General features: G+C 43.1%; 1 protein-coding gene across 1 annotated transcript; it reads left to right on the top strand.

Annotated features, from left to right (window-relative positions):
• Window positions 1-3,597: 3,597 nt before the first annotated feature.
• GCNT4 (glucosaminyl (N-acetyl) transferase 4, core 2) lies at window positions 3,598-4,965 on the top strand. Its single transcript, XM_010281511.1, has one exon. It carries the CDS (start codon window positions 3,598-3,600, stop codon window positions 4,963-4,965), a length of 1,368 nt encoding a protein of 455 aa, XP_010279813.1.
• The last annotated feature ends 5,453 nt before the right edge of the window (window positions 4,966-10,418 follow it).

Here is a 10,418-nt window from a genome sequence, read left to right as displayed (position 1 = left end):
GGTGCAAAGGATAAATAAAAACATCCATTTACCTTCTCTGAATCATTCAGTACTGTGGGCCCCAGCCAATAAGCACCCTAGCCAGGTTAGATGTTGTGTATGTGTGTGTATATAGGCCCAGTTGTGCGATACAACGTCTGGTGCAACAGTCCAGATGTGTGTGTTGGTTGCAAGATGAGATCAGTCTCTATTAATTTCCTCAGGAGTCTTCTCGCATGTAGAAGAGAAGGTGCAAACACTTTACAAAACAAGGCAAGATGGCAATGCCAAGCTCCCTTCCTAGTATAAAATCTTAGTGCAAAAGATGGAACGCTGCTCCTGCATATGGTATGGTAGCACCCAAGAAAAAAATACTCATGGGTAAGCTAACTAGAGGTAGCATCTGGTCAGTGCTACCCCAGGTAGGTGCTTCGGGTAGCTCTAGGTGCCTGTTCCAGTCTGCCGTGTGTCATTCGTTCCCTCCTCCTCCAGAAAGGACTGGGTGTACAGCCCGCTGCTATGCCTGGGGGGGACTTCGAGTAACGCATGTGGCAAGAAATAGGACTTTTGCACTTGAATCAAAACCTGATGAGATTTGTGATGGCCCTTCTGTCCCAAGGGGTTTCATTCCCTGGTCTCTAACTGTTCCTCAAGAAATCCTGGTCTTTTGCAGAAACTAACTTCAACCTGGTTAGAGGCAGATGATTTGTGCCTAAAGAGCAAAGCTGTTGCTCTCGTACTCTTATACTAAGCCTGGCTGTGGAGTGTCTCGGAGGTAACGAGACAGTATGAATTTAATGTGAAAAGGGTGGAGCAGGAGGGACGGTGGGATATCAGTAGTGGTGAACTGCACTGCTGGAGGGATGTTAGAGTGCTTAAGAGTGGTTGGTGTCACACATGGCCTGACTCTGTCTGGACCACTGTGATGATGGTGATATAGTGTGTGTTGTAAAAAAAAAACAACAACAAAACAACCAAACCACCAAAACAACAACAGACAAACAGATGGGGCTGTGGATGTAATTGCTGGCTCCTCATGCTCTCATCTGATCAGATGCTGGCCAGGATCAGTGGGAGATCCTCCATAAACAGAGAATTCAGTGGAGGACCTGAGATTTCTCGCTAGTGCTCCTTAATTCCTTCCTCCACAGGGAATTTGAACCATATCACAACAGTCTTTTGATTTCTATGACCTCTTTATATGGCACAATAATGTCTCATGGTTGGCAGTGCTGAAAACACAGCCTCAATTCAGGGAGCTGAGTGTGGATCCTTTGCTCATCAGCTGCAAAGAGGGAGTCCCCAGTGCTGTCCAGGTAATTTCTCGCACATCCTGGTCTAACTTCAGACTGCACTGGGTTCCAGTGGTCTAGATTGGCAGTTTCAGACAGGGAAGCATGGGACGATGGCTTTTTTGTTGGTTAGCCTAGAAACAGAATGTTTGGCACTGGGTAGAAGCTGGCCAGGGCTACCATGGATAGAGGTATTTTGGAGCAGTGGAGGATATGCTTTTTTCCCCCCCCTCCTTTTTCTTTGTCCAGACTCTCTTTTGCCTTTTTGAAGGAGTTAGAGAGGAAGGGAAGATTCACTTTGTGGGTGAGATCATCCCTGTTCAGGCATGAGTGGTAGCCAGGTTTGTCCTTGGTAGCCAGGGAGACCATTGGGCCAGAGGCACAGGGTGGTCTTCACAGAGACATCACACCACACAGGTCGTCTCCCTCCAAAGGAAAAAAGGGGGCAAGTTAGCTGTGTTTCCCTCCCCAGGGCTTCTGTCACATGGCTGGAAACAGGGCTTTGGCTAGGAGCAGCGTTGGAGAGTGACTTTTCTCCAGGAACATAGGTACAGGAAGGAAGTGGGCAAAGGGGAGACCTGGATTAGACATTGAGCTGGGATTACTTTGGAGAAGAAGTGAGGGGAAGCACCTGCTGGCTAAGGGGGAAGGTGGGACTTTTGGCTTCGTGGTGAGAGAGATCTGGGGGGTTTTTTTGTTTGTTAGCCTACCTGGAGGCTGTTTGTAAAACCTTGTCATGGTTTACAGAGCTGCTGAGCTCTGGCTTCCACAAAATACATACATGTTAGCTTACCCTGCTCCTTTCCCTGGTCTGTACCTGGTACCCCCAGGTGAAACAAGACAGTGGCATTTTCTTCTCTTTTCTGTTGCCCCCAGAAGAGAAATATCAAGGAGAAAGATGCACAGGGAAAGGGAAAGTCAAGGAGAACAGACTAATGAAAAGGCAACCTGCTAAGGCAGAGCTGCTTAACTGAAGCTACAGCTTGCAAGACCTGACATTGGTGGGAATGCTAAAGATGCCTAAGTTAGTCTTGCATTGAATATAGCGTAAGTGTTGTATTCACACATCAATACTTGATTTTACGTGCATACATGGGATTTGCCAACATCTGAGCCACTTCTGGTGGCCCCACTGTTTTATTCACTCTGAAGTATTCTTTTTGAAAAAAATCACTCTGAAGTGAACAGCTTCTTCTCAAAAGAAAATATGTGAGCTGTTGAATTTAGAGACAAAGGAGAGCTTAGTTTAAGCTAAGTAGGGGTAGATTTAATGCTGCACCTGGATGTGGACTCTGGTCTAATTTCAATTCAGGGTTAGCAACAATGCTGCTTGCACTCAGCTGGTAAAGCAAAACTATGTGTGAAGACGATCACTGTATTTAGCTTTTATTGTGGTAACGCCTCAGCTGTTAAGTTGCTACACAGGAATGTTATTATATACACTGCTGCATAAAAAGAGGCCGTGTGTGTGTTTTTGCAGTCGCATCAGAGGTTGCGTCACATGGCAGAGAACAGGATAGATGCCTTATTGCTCACTACTACCCCTCCTGCCTTCAGAAGGTTACACTATATACTGATTGCAGTGGATGGAAGTGCTATGTCTTCACCCATCTCTTTCTTCAGGGCAGGTTAGCAGTATTTTCCAGAAGAAATCTGGACACAGGGAAGACTTTGGTCTTGTCAGATCCTGTTGGGGGAGGACAGGAAGGAAATTTGTTTCCCCTTGGACATCTTCATGGGCCAGCCCCAATGTTAGAGACAAGGAGGATGCTCTGACTGAATTCTGAACCTTTCGGTTTAATGCTTTATTTTTTTTTAAATACTAATGTCTACAATGAAGCACACATTCTTTGCAAACTCACAAGAGATCCCCTTGCTGCTCCCATTGAATCCTCTGGAGTTACTCAGGAAAACAAACAATCCTTCCTACTCACATGAGGACAGTCATGTTTCTGCCGGTTCAGGGGTTGCGGCACCTCATTTTGTGACTCATAAGAAATTAAAAAAATGTTTGGAAAATAAACAGTGGGAGTCTTGTTCCAACACTCTTATTTAGCTGGAAATCATCTGAAATCTGAGTTGGTTTATTGCCTTCAGGTCAGCTAATTCAGGGTAATGAAATATTTGCCCATTATTGTGGTAAAATCTGTCTCGGAATTAACAAGATGATTAAGAAGAAACTGCAGATTTCCAGTGCGCTGCCCTGCTAAGGTGGTGTTTATTCTGTAGACAGACCGGTGTGCACATGTCTTTGTTAGAAGCTGGAACTGCCTCTGATGCTTTGTTCCTGATTTAAAATACCATCATGTCTCTGTTGTCTTGCAGAATGAAGAGACACAAGTGTCCCTACAAGTGTCCTTCACGAAGGAAGATCCTGATCCTGTGTGTTACCGGGTGGCTGATTGCACTGCTGAAGCTTCTCCATGTCGAAAGACACTTTTTTCCCTCTAAGGGCATTTATTTGGTTGAGCACTTCTTAAGTACTTCTTCTTACATTAGAAACAGGTATTCCTACCTTAGAAATGAGTTCCAGTATGAAATTAATTGTTCGGCTATATATGAACAAGATCCCCATGAAATTGGCAAGAGTTTAGAGATAAGAAGAAAAGAGATAATTGATTTAGCTGATGACGATGTTGTGGCAATAACGAGTGATTGCCACGTGTATCGTTCACTTAGGAAATACCACCTAAAACCTGTTTCTCCGGAGGAGGAGGGTTTTCCAATTGCCTATTCTTTGGTTGTTCACAAAGACGCAGCAATGGTAGAAAGACTCATACATTCACTGTACAGTCATCAAAATATTTACTGCATTCATTATGACCAAAAAGCAGCAAAAAGTTTCAAATCTGCTATGAACAACCTAGCTAAGTGTTTCCCCAATATTTTTATTGCGTCAAAATTGGAGACAGTGGACTATGCACATATTTCACGGCTGCAAGCAGATTTCAATTGTTTGTCTGATTTGATGGACTCTTCAGTTCCCTGGAAGTATGTTATTAATTTGTGTGGCCAAGATTTCCCTTTGAGATCCAATTTTGAGCTGGTCAGCGAACTGAAGAAACTTGGTGGAGGAAACATGCTGGAAACTATAAAGCCAAGCAGTAGCAAAAGAGAACGATTTACTTATCACTATGAACTTATGAAAGTGCCTTATGAGTACATGCAGATGCCTGTAAAAACCAGCATTTCCAAGAATCCACCACCTCATAATATTGAGGTATTTGTAGGCAGTGCCTATTTTGTTTTAAGCCGAGCATTTATTCAATATACACTTGGAAGCTCTCTGGCAAAAGATTTCTTTGAATGGTCAAGGGATACATACTCTCCGGATGAACATTTCTGGGCCACTCTTGTACGTGTTCCTGGGGTCCCTGGGGAGGTTCCAAGGTTGGCCCAGGACATAACAGACCTACAAAGCAAAACTCGTCTGGTGAAATGGAATTATCTTGAAGACCATTTGTATCCTCCCTGCACTGGTACCCATCTTCGCAGTGTCTGCATCTATGGGGCCGCAGAATTAAGATGGCTTCTGAATTATGGGCACTGGTTTGCCAACAAGTTTGACTCCAAAGTAGACCCTGTCCTGGTAAAATGCTTGGCAGAAAAACTAGCGGAACAACAGAAAGAGTGGGTATATTTGTCCTCCGATAAATACTTCCTGCACATAAGTCCTGTGAATGCCTCGTTATAGCAGCACTGTCTTCCCGGCTGTCAGTACTGTGTGCTGTTACAGCACAGCGCCTGCAGCTCCTCTGCCTTGACCCGCTGCAGGATGTAAGCGAGCGAAACGTCTGTTCTGCATAAAGCTCAGGGCCCTGGAGAGCCGGGTGCCTGGCCATTTATTTATGAAAAGTCATGCCTCTCTGATTAACTGTTTTGTAACTTGCCACAATAATCTTGTAATTGTTCTTCAGGGTGACTTGGAGAGGGTGAGGTTTGCTTTTGGAGGCTCTGGCGCTGGCTGCCCCAGTGGAGTATTTCAGAAATGTGTTTTACATCAAGTATGTTTGTGTCTTTCCGAAGAAACTCCGACACGTCTATCTGCCTGTCCCCTTTTCCTTCACTTTTGTTTTTCTTAAAGGTATGAAACAAAGACCTCTATATCTGCTACCTCAGGAAAACTGGAAGCTCATGGACAAAACCAAGAGATGAGCATGACACCAAATGATCTGTGTGGCCTCACCTGCAAGTCCCACACTTCCTGTCTGTGGGAGGTAACAAAGATCTTTGCAAAGTGACTATGACTGGATGATATAAGGGAAAGAAGATCCTTAGATACCGCATTGTCCGTAGCATCGTTCTTTTCTCCCAGCTCATCTGTCCATTGCTTTTCCTGCTGTGAAGCATGTGCTCAGGTGCCATGCCATGCCTATAAAATCGGTGGTGGTTGATTGAAACAGAATTATGTGCTGTTATTCCTCAAAGGCAGTATACTAGCGTGCCCTAAGGGCAGCTCTGCAGCTCCTTAGAGTAGACATCCATGCCAAAAGAGGTCTGTCTTCATTTCTGTCTCTGCCTGTAGAAATATTCTCCTGTGAAATCCCAGTCCTCTTGAGACAGTATGTCTACACACAGTAGATAACAAATGCTATTTCTAAGTAGTGTTCAGCAATGTGGTGCTATGTTGCAATGCAAAACATGCGAAGTCGAGTGGTAATTATAAAAATAGCCATATTACAGAAATGAAGACCCTGTGTAGAAGCATCTTTCTGTGCAAGTCTCATGGCCGTGTGCCAACACAATCCCAAGCTGATGGGTGCCTGAGCAAGCCTTGGTTCAGCTGTAGAGCAGCTGCTCTCCAACAGCCTTCCCATGGCCCTGCCAGGCCTCCTGGTGGCGAAGCGGCCCCGGAGCCTCCTCACAGCCGGGCTCCCCACACTACAGCGTGAGGGAGGTGTTTGTTAGTGCAAGGGTCTCTGCAGAAACTTGCACCTCAGAAATGCCTCTTGGCATTTGGGGGGTTTCTCTGGAACGTTGCTCTGCCACAAGTTCAGTTTTGGTGATTCCAGTAGTCCCTGGGGTCTAGTTTGCTCCATACTGCTGTCCTTTTTCTACCCATCTGGCTTTTACTAAGGGGCCTCTTCCCATGAGTGACTTTGGGATATCTGGTCTTACTGATCCACAGATTTTGCTGCAATAACGACCATGTCTCGTACCCATGAGAAATCTTTGTTTCTTATTTGAGTTGAGAGAACCGAGTAATTTTTTGGCCTCAGTTTTTATTTATAAATTTAGTCATGGTCAAGACATCTGTGGCTTAAGATTGAGTTTGAGAGGCAGGAGTTGCAGGCCTTTTTCCGCATTCGTGACACTGTTTTCCTGTGAGACCTTAGACAAGTCACCTGAGTTTTCTGTTGCAGCTGTTCCAGCTGTAGAATGGGGACAACAATGTTCTATTATCTTGCTAAGCACTTCAAGATCTATGGGTGTTGTGGGTTGGTTGCACAGTACTAATTGCTTATCAAGCTATTTATGGAGTCTGTGGACACACAGGTCAAGTATTTCTTTGATGTACTGTTTTTGAAATAAATTAGGTTTATTTTTAAAGTGTGTGTTGCTTACTTCAGTCACTTGCCATGTCTGCTCAGGGCTGTCTTGACTTGTTGTGATTTATAGACACCTTTTAAAACATGAAATATTGACAGTATTTACAGATTCATACATCAGTACTTGTGTATAAAGCAGAGAGTTCCCACGTGGAAAAAAGTTAATAAAAGAGGATGTTAGGATCCCAGAGGGCCAAGTCACAGCCTTCTGTACACATAAATTGATGTTTATTGATATATTTAAATTTTTTTATTTAGTTAAACTGGCTTTATGTATGTATATACACACAGCCCCGTTTGTGTTTAATTTGAGTTGTTTGCTCTACCACAAATTTATAAAAACAATCCACCAGCACATTAGACTTAAGTAAATAATTTTAATCAACATGCAATCTTGTGCTACTTTGACTGAATCAGGTTGAATGATACCTGTAATTTAACTAGTTTGAAATAAGGCAGGCTCATGCTTCCACGGTAGTGAAGAAGTGGGTGCAGAGATGGCACAGTGTGAGACAGCATCACCCGTTACAGCGGTGTGTTTGCTAGCTGGGGAAGTACAAGCTGTACAGATGTAGCTGCAACCTTATGAAGTGTTGATTTTCTGCCAGGCTCTTTGATTTCTCTATGGCTAAAGTGTACTAATCTTTATAGTAACAATCGTTCTTAGAGAAGGGAGAACGCAAAAGCCGTGAAACTTTGGACGAGGCATTTTCTGAAGTGAGACAGGAAGGAGCCAGGTGGTATGTTGTAAAGGGAGACAGGGACATTTTCTGGCTACAGAGCTGCTGTGTGTGTGTCTCAGCAGAGATTTGCTTAAGAGGAAATGCTTGCATATAGCATGGCTGCCACTGCCATCTCTGATTGAGGTAAGCTAGTCTTGAGTTAGTACATTTCGAAAACAAAGATAATTTAGGAAAAAATGCCTGGAGCCTGTATCAGTTTCTCTTGTAAAATTTAAGTGCTCTGAAAAATCTTGAAAATTTACTGCAGCTTGACTAAGGGGTTACAAAAGACTTAGGAGACTGTGCTAGTTGCTATTGGAGAGGGCAGAATAAGGAGCCTCTGATTTTTTTGCTCAAGGCAGGTCAATAGTTTTTAATGATGCTTTCTGTGTTATTTGTAGAAACCAATTTAAAGATGTGCTAATTTAAAAAACTAGTGACTGACTTCCACCTTGCATCTCAAGTGTTTGCTGTAACACGTATGAGTTTATTTAAAAGGCTCTTTCCTGGGCTACAATTCAAGACTTCATTGTGATTTAATTAAAGGCAGCAGCTCTTCTATTGCTGAGCCTTTTTTCTCTGCCTGAGTTTGTTCTCTGAGATGGAAAGAATGGCAAGTCTAAGCTTTACCTGGGGCAATGAGAAGATTAGAGAGTATACAGAGATACTGCAGGTGGCATTATTACCACCATAGCATGACAGCTGGGAAATAAGAAAAACTGCATCTTTTACTGTAGAGGTTTGAGTCACCATTTATTCATAAATGTAATAGGAATTGGAAATCATACAGTTGGAAACAACTACATGCAAATATTTTAGCACTCAGTTGCTAGGGGCCATAGGAACTAGGATGAAAAGACAGATAGTATGTGCATTTTTATCTGACACATGGAAAAACTAGCTGTAGATGAATTGCAAGACCTTAGCAGGAAAGTAGAAGTCATGTTACAGAAGTTCAAAATGGCAGAATTGAAGGCATCATCTTATTTTTGCCAGGAAATGTTATGCTTGTTTTTTCTTTCCTGCAGTTATTTTTTACCTTTTAATACAACAGTCCCAGCTCCCTTATGGCCTTAAGATACCCATATCAATTATATTTTGTCACTTACTTTTCATTTACTCTAAGCTGCTTTGGAGTCCAGAACCTGCTTTCTGTCCTATGGCAGGTCCAAGGCCTCTTAATACAATCAGCATGTGGCATGGCTGAATTTCCATTTAATTTGCTTTAGCAGGATACATGCATATGCTCAGCTACCCTGGACCTGAACTGGTACACGGGTTAGTGAGCTTCCATCACTAGGAGATTACCCATATTTTACTTCACTTGTATTTCAAGAAAAAATTATCAAAGGTATCCTTTGTTCTTATGCCAAACTTAACTTCCTTCTCTTGTCTTGAATTCTGCTTGGTATAGGCTATATGTAAAAAAAAAAAAAAAAAAAAAAAAAAAAAAAGCTGTGTCAAGAAGATACACCCAAAGGAGTAAAATTATGTGCATCACAAAAAAAAAGGAAAAAAAAAAATTGGTTTGGAAAAATCATTTCAAGTAATTGAAAAAACAGATGATGCTGGGACTGAACAGGGATAAAATACATGCAGCTGTTACCACAGCCAGTTGGAGAGTCACTTCTCTGACTTTTGTATTGCTAATAATGTTCTTAAAAATGCACTCTTATTTCCAAACTTTTGCTCAACTGGGGTGTGAATGCCTGCAATTGCCAAAGCTTCATCCCTCTCCTTTGCAGAGCAGCGTTGCACCCTGTGAAACCATGAGCAGGTTTAGATAGTTTATTTCCTTGCCAAGCCTCAGATTCCAGACTTCCTAGAAGGTAAAGCAGAACCAGAAAATCATCTGGCCGTTGGCACGTGAGTGACGGGACAACGCACCCTCCCGAGGATGGAGCTGCCTCCAGAAACCGAGCCGGAGCAGGAGTCAGCCCACTCAGCCAGTGGAGCAAACCGCTGGTTTCATTCATTAGAGCACATCAGCACTATAATTTTCAAGACCAGCCAGCTAATTGTATTATCTGTGGTGTTTTCATTGGCTGAAGAATCTTGGCGTTCTCTCTTATGGCTTTCATAAATGAAGATTTATTAAAAATCTCTGTACATATATTTTTGGGAACAGACACAGTATGTCTTCTTGTACTGCATGCCTTGTCCTCGTTTGAAACCAAGGCAGCCAAATCAGGTTCTGAAGTCATAAAGCCATAAAGAGCTGAAGACATGAAGAACTGAGTCATCCTAAAATTAAGTAGCTGTAGCAATTTGCTTCTCTATTGTCATTAAGTTGATAGTTTTATATTCAGTTTCAGAAACCTGCAGCATTTCATAAATTGGAATAGCAAGAAGTGGAGATATTAAAGAAAAATTTACCCGGAGCACTTACCTGGAAGTTTTTCTTTTGGTCTACGAGAAGTGAGCCACTTTCATTTCTGCTGGACAGACACGCACACCACAGAGCTGCTGCTGGCACCCCGGCACCGTTCCCTCCTTCCCCAGCGCCTCACACCCGGTGAGGGGGCAGAAGAGGTGGCCTCTGTCCCACCACGCTAGAAATAACCCTTTGGGCAGTGATCCTACCGAGCAGCATTTAAAGGCTGTTGTTGGAGTAGATAAACATGACAGACGATGAGCTAAAGAGTGGAGACAAGGGCTGGTCTGCGGTGGATCCCAACAAGAAAAAAGACTCAGGCTTGCAGAGATGTTCCCCTCAGATGATCAGATGCAGAAAGTGGAGGTTTGGGTTGCGTTAAGGAAATGCATTGCACTCCACAAGCTAGCTTAACCTGCAGCAGGAAATCCTTCCTTAGTCCAAAAGTGTTTGTCCACCATTTCATTAAAACAGAGTTTTCTCTGCTGTCATTAATTCTACT

The sequence above is a fragment of the Phaethon lepturus genome, unplaced genomic scaffold (genome assembly GCF_000687285.1).
Source record: "Phaethon lepturus isolate BGI_N335 unplaced genomic scaffold, ASM68728v1 scaffold11022, whole genome shotgun sequence".
NCBI classification, from domain to species: Eukaryota; Metazoa; Chordata; class Aves; order Phaethontiformes; family Phaethontidae; genus Phaethon; species Phaethon lepturus.
Note: the sequence above shows the minus strand (reverse complement) of the source record. Positions and strands in the feature narration are given on the sequence as shown.

What these genes read in the sequence shown, in the direction of transcription:
- GCNT4 (XM_010281511.1), top strand. Translation starts at nt 3,598, where the DNA reads ATGAAGAGACACAAGTGTCCCTACAAGTGTCCTTCACGAAGGAAGATC.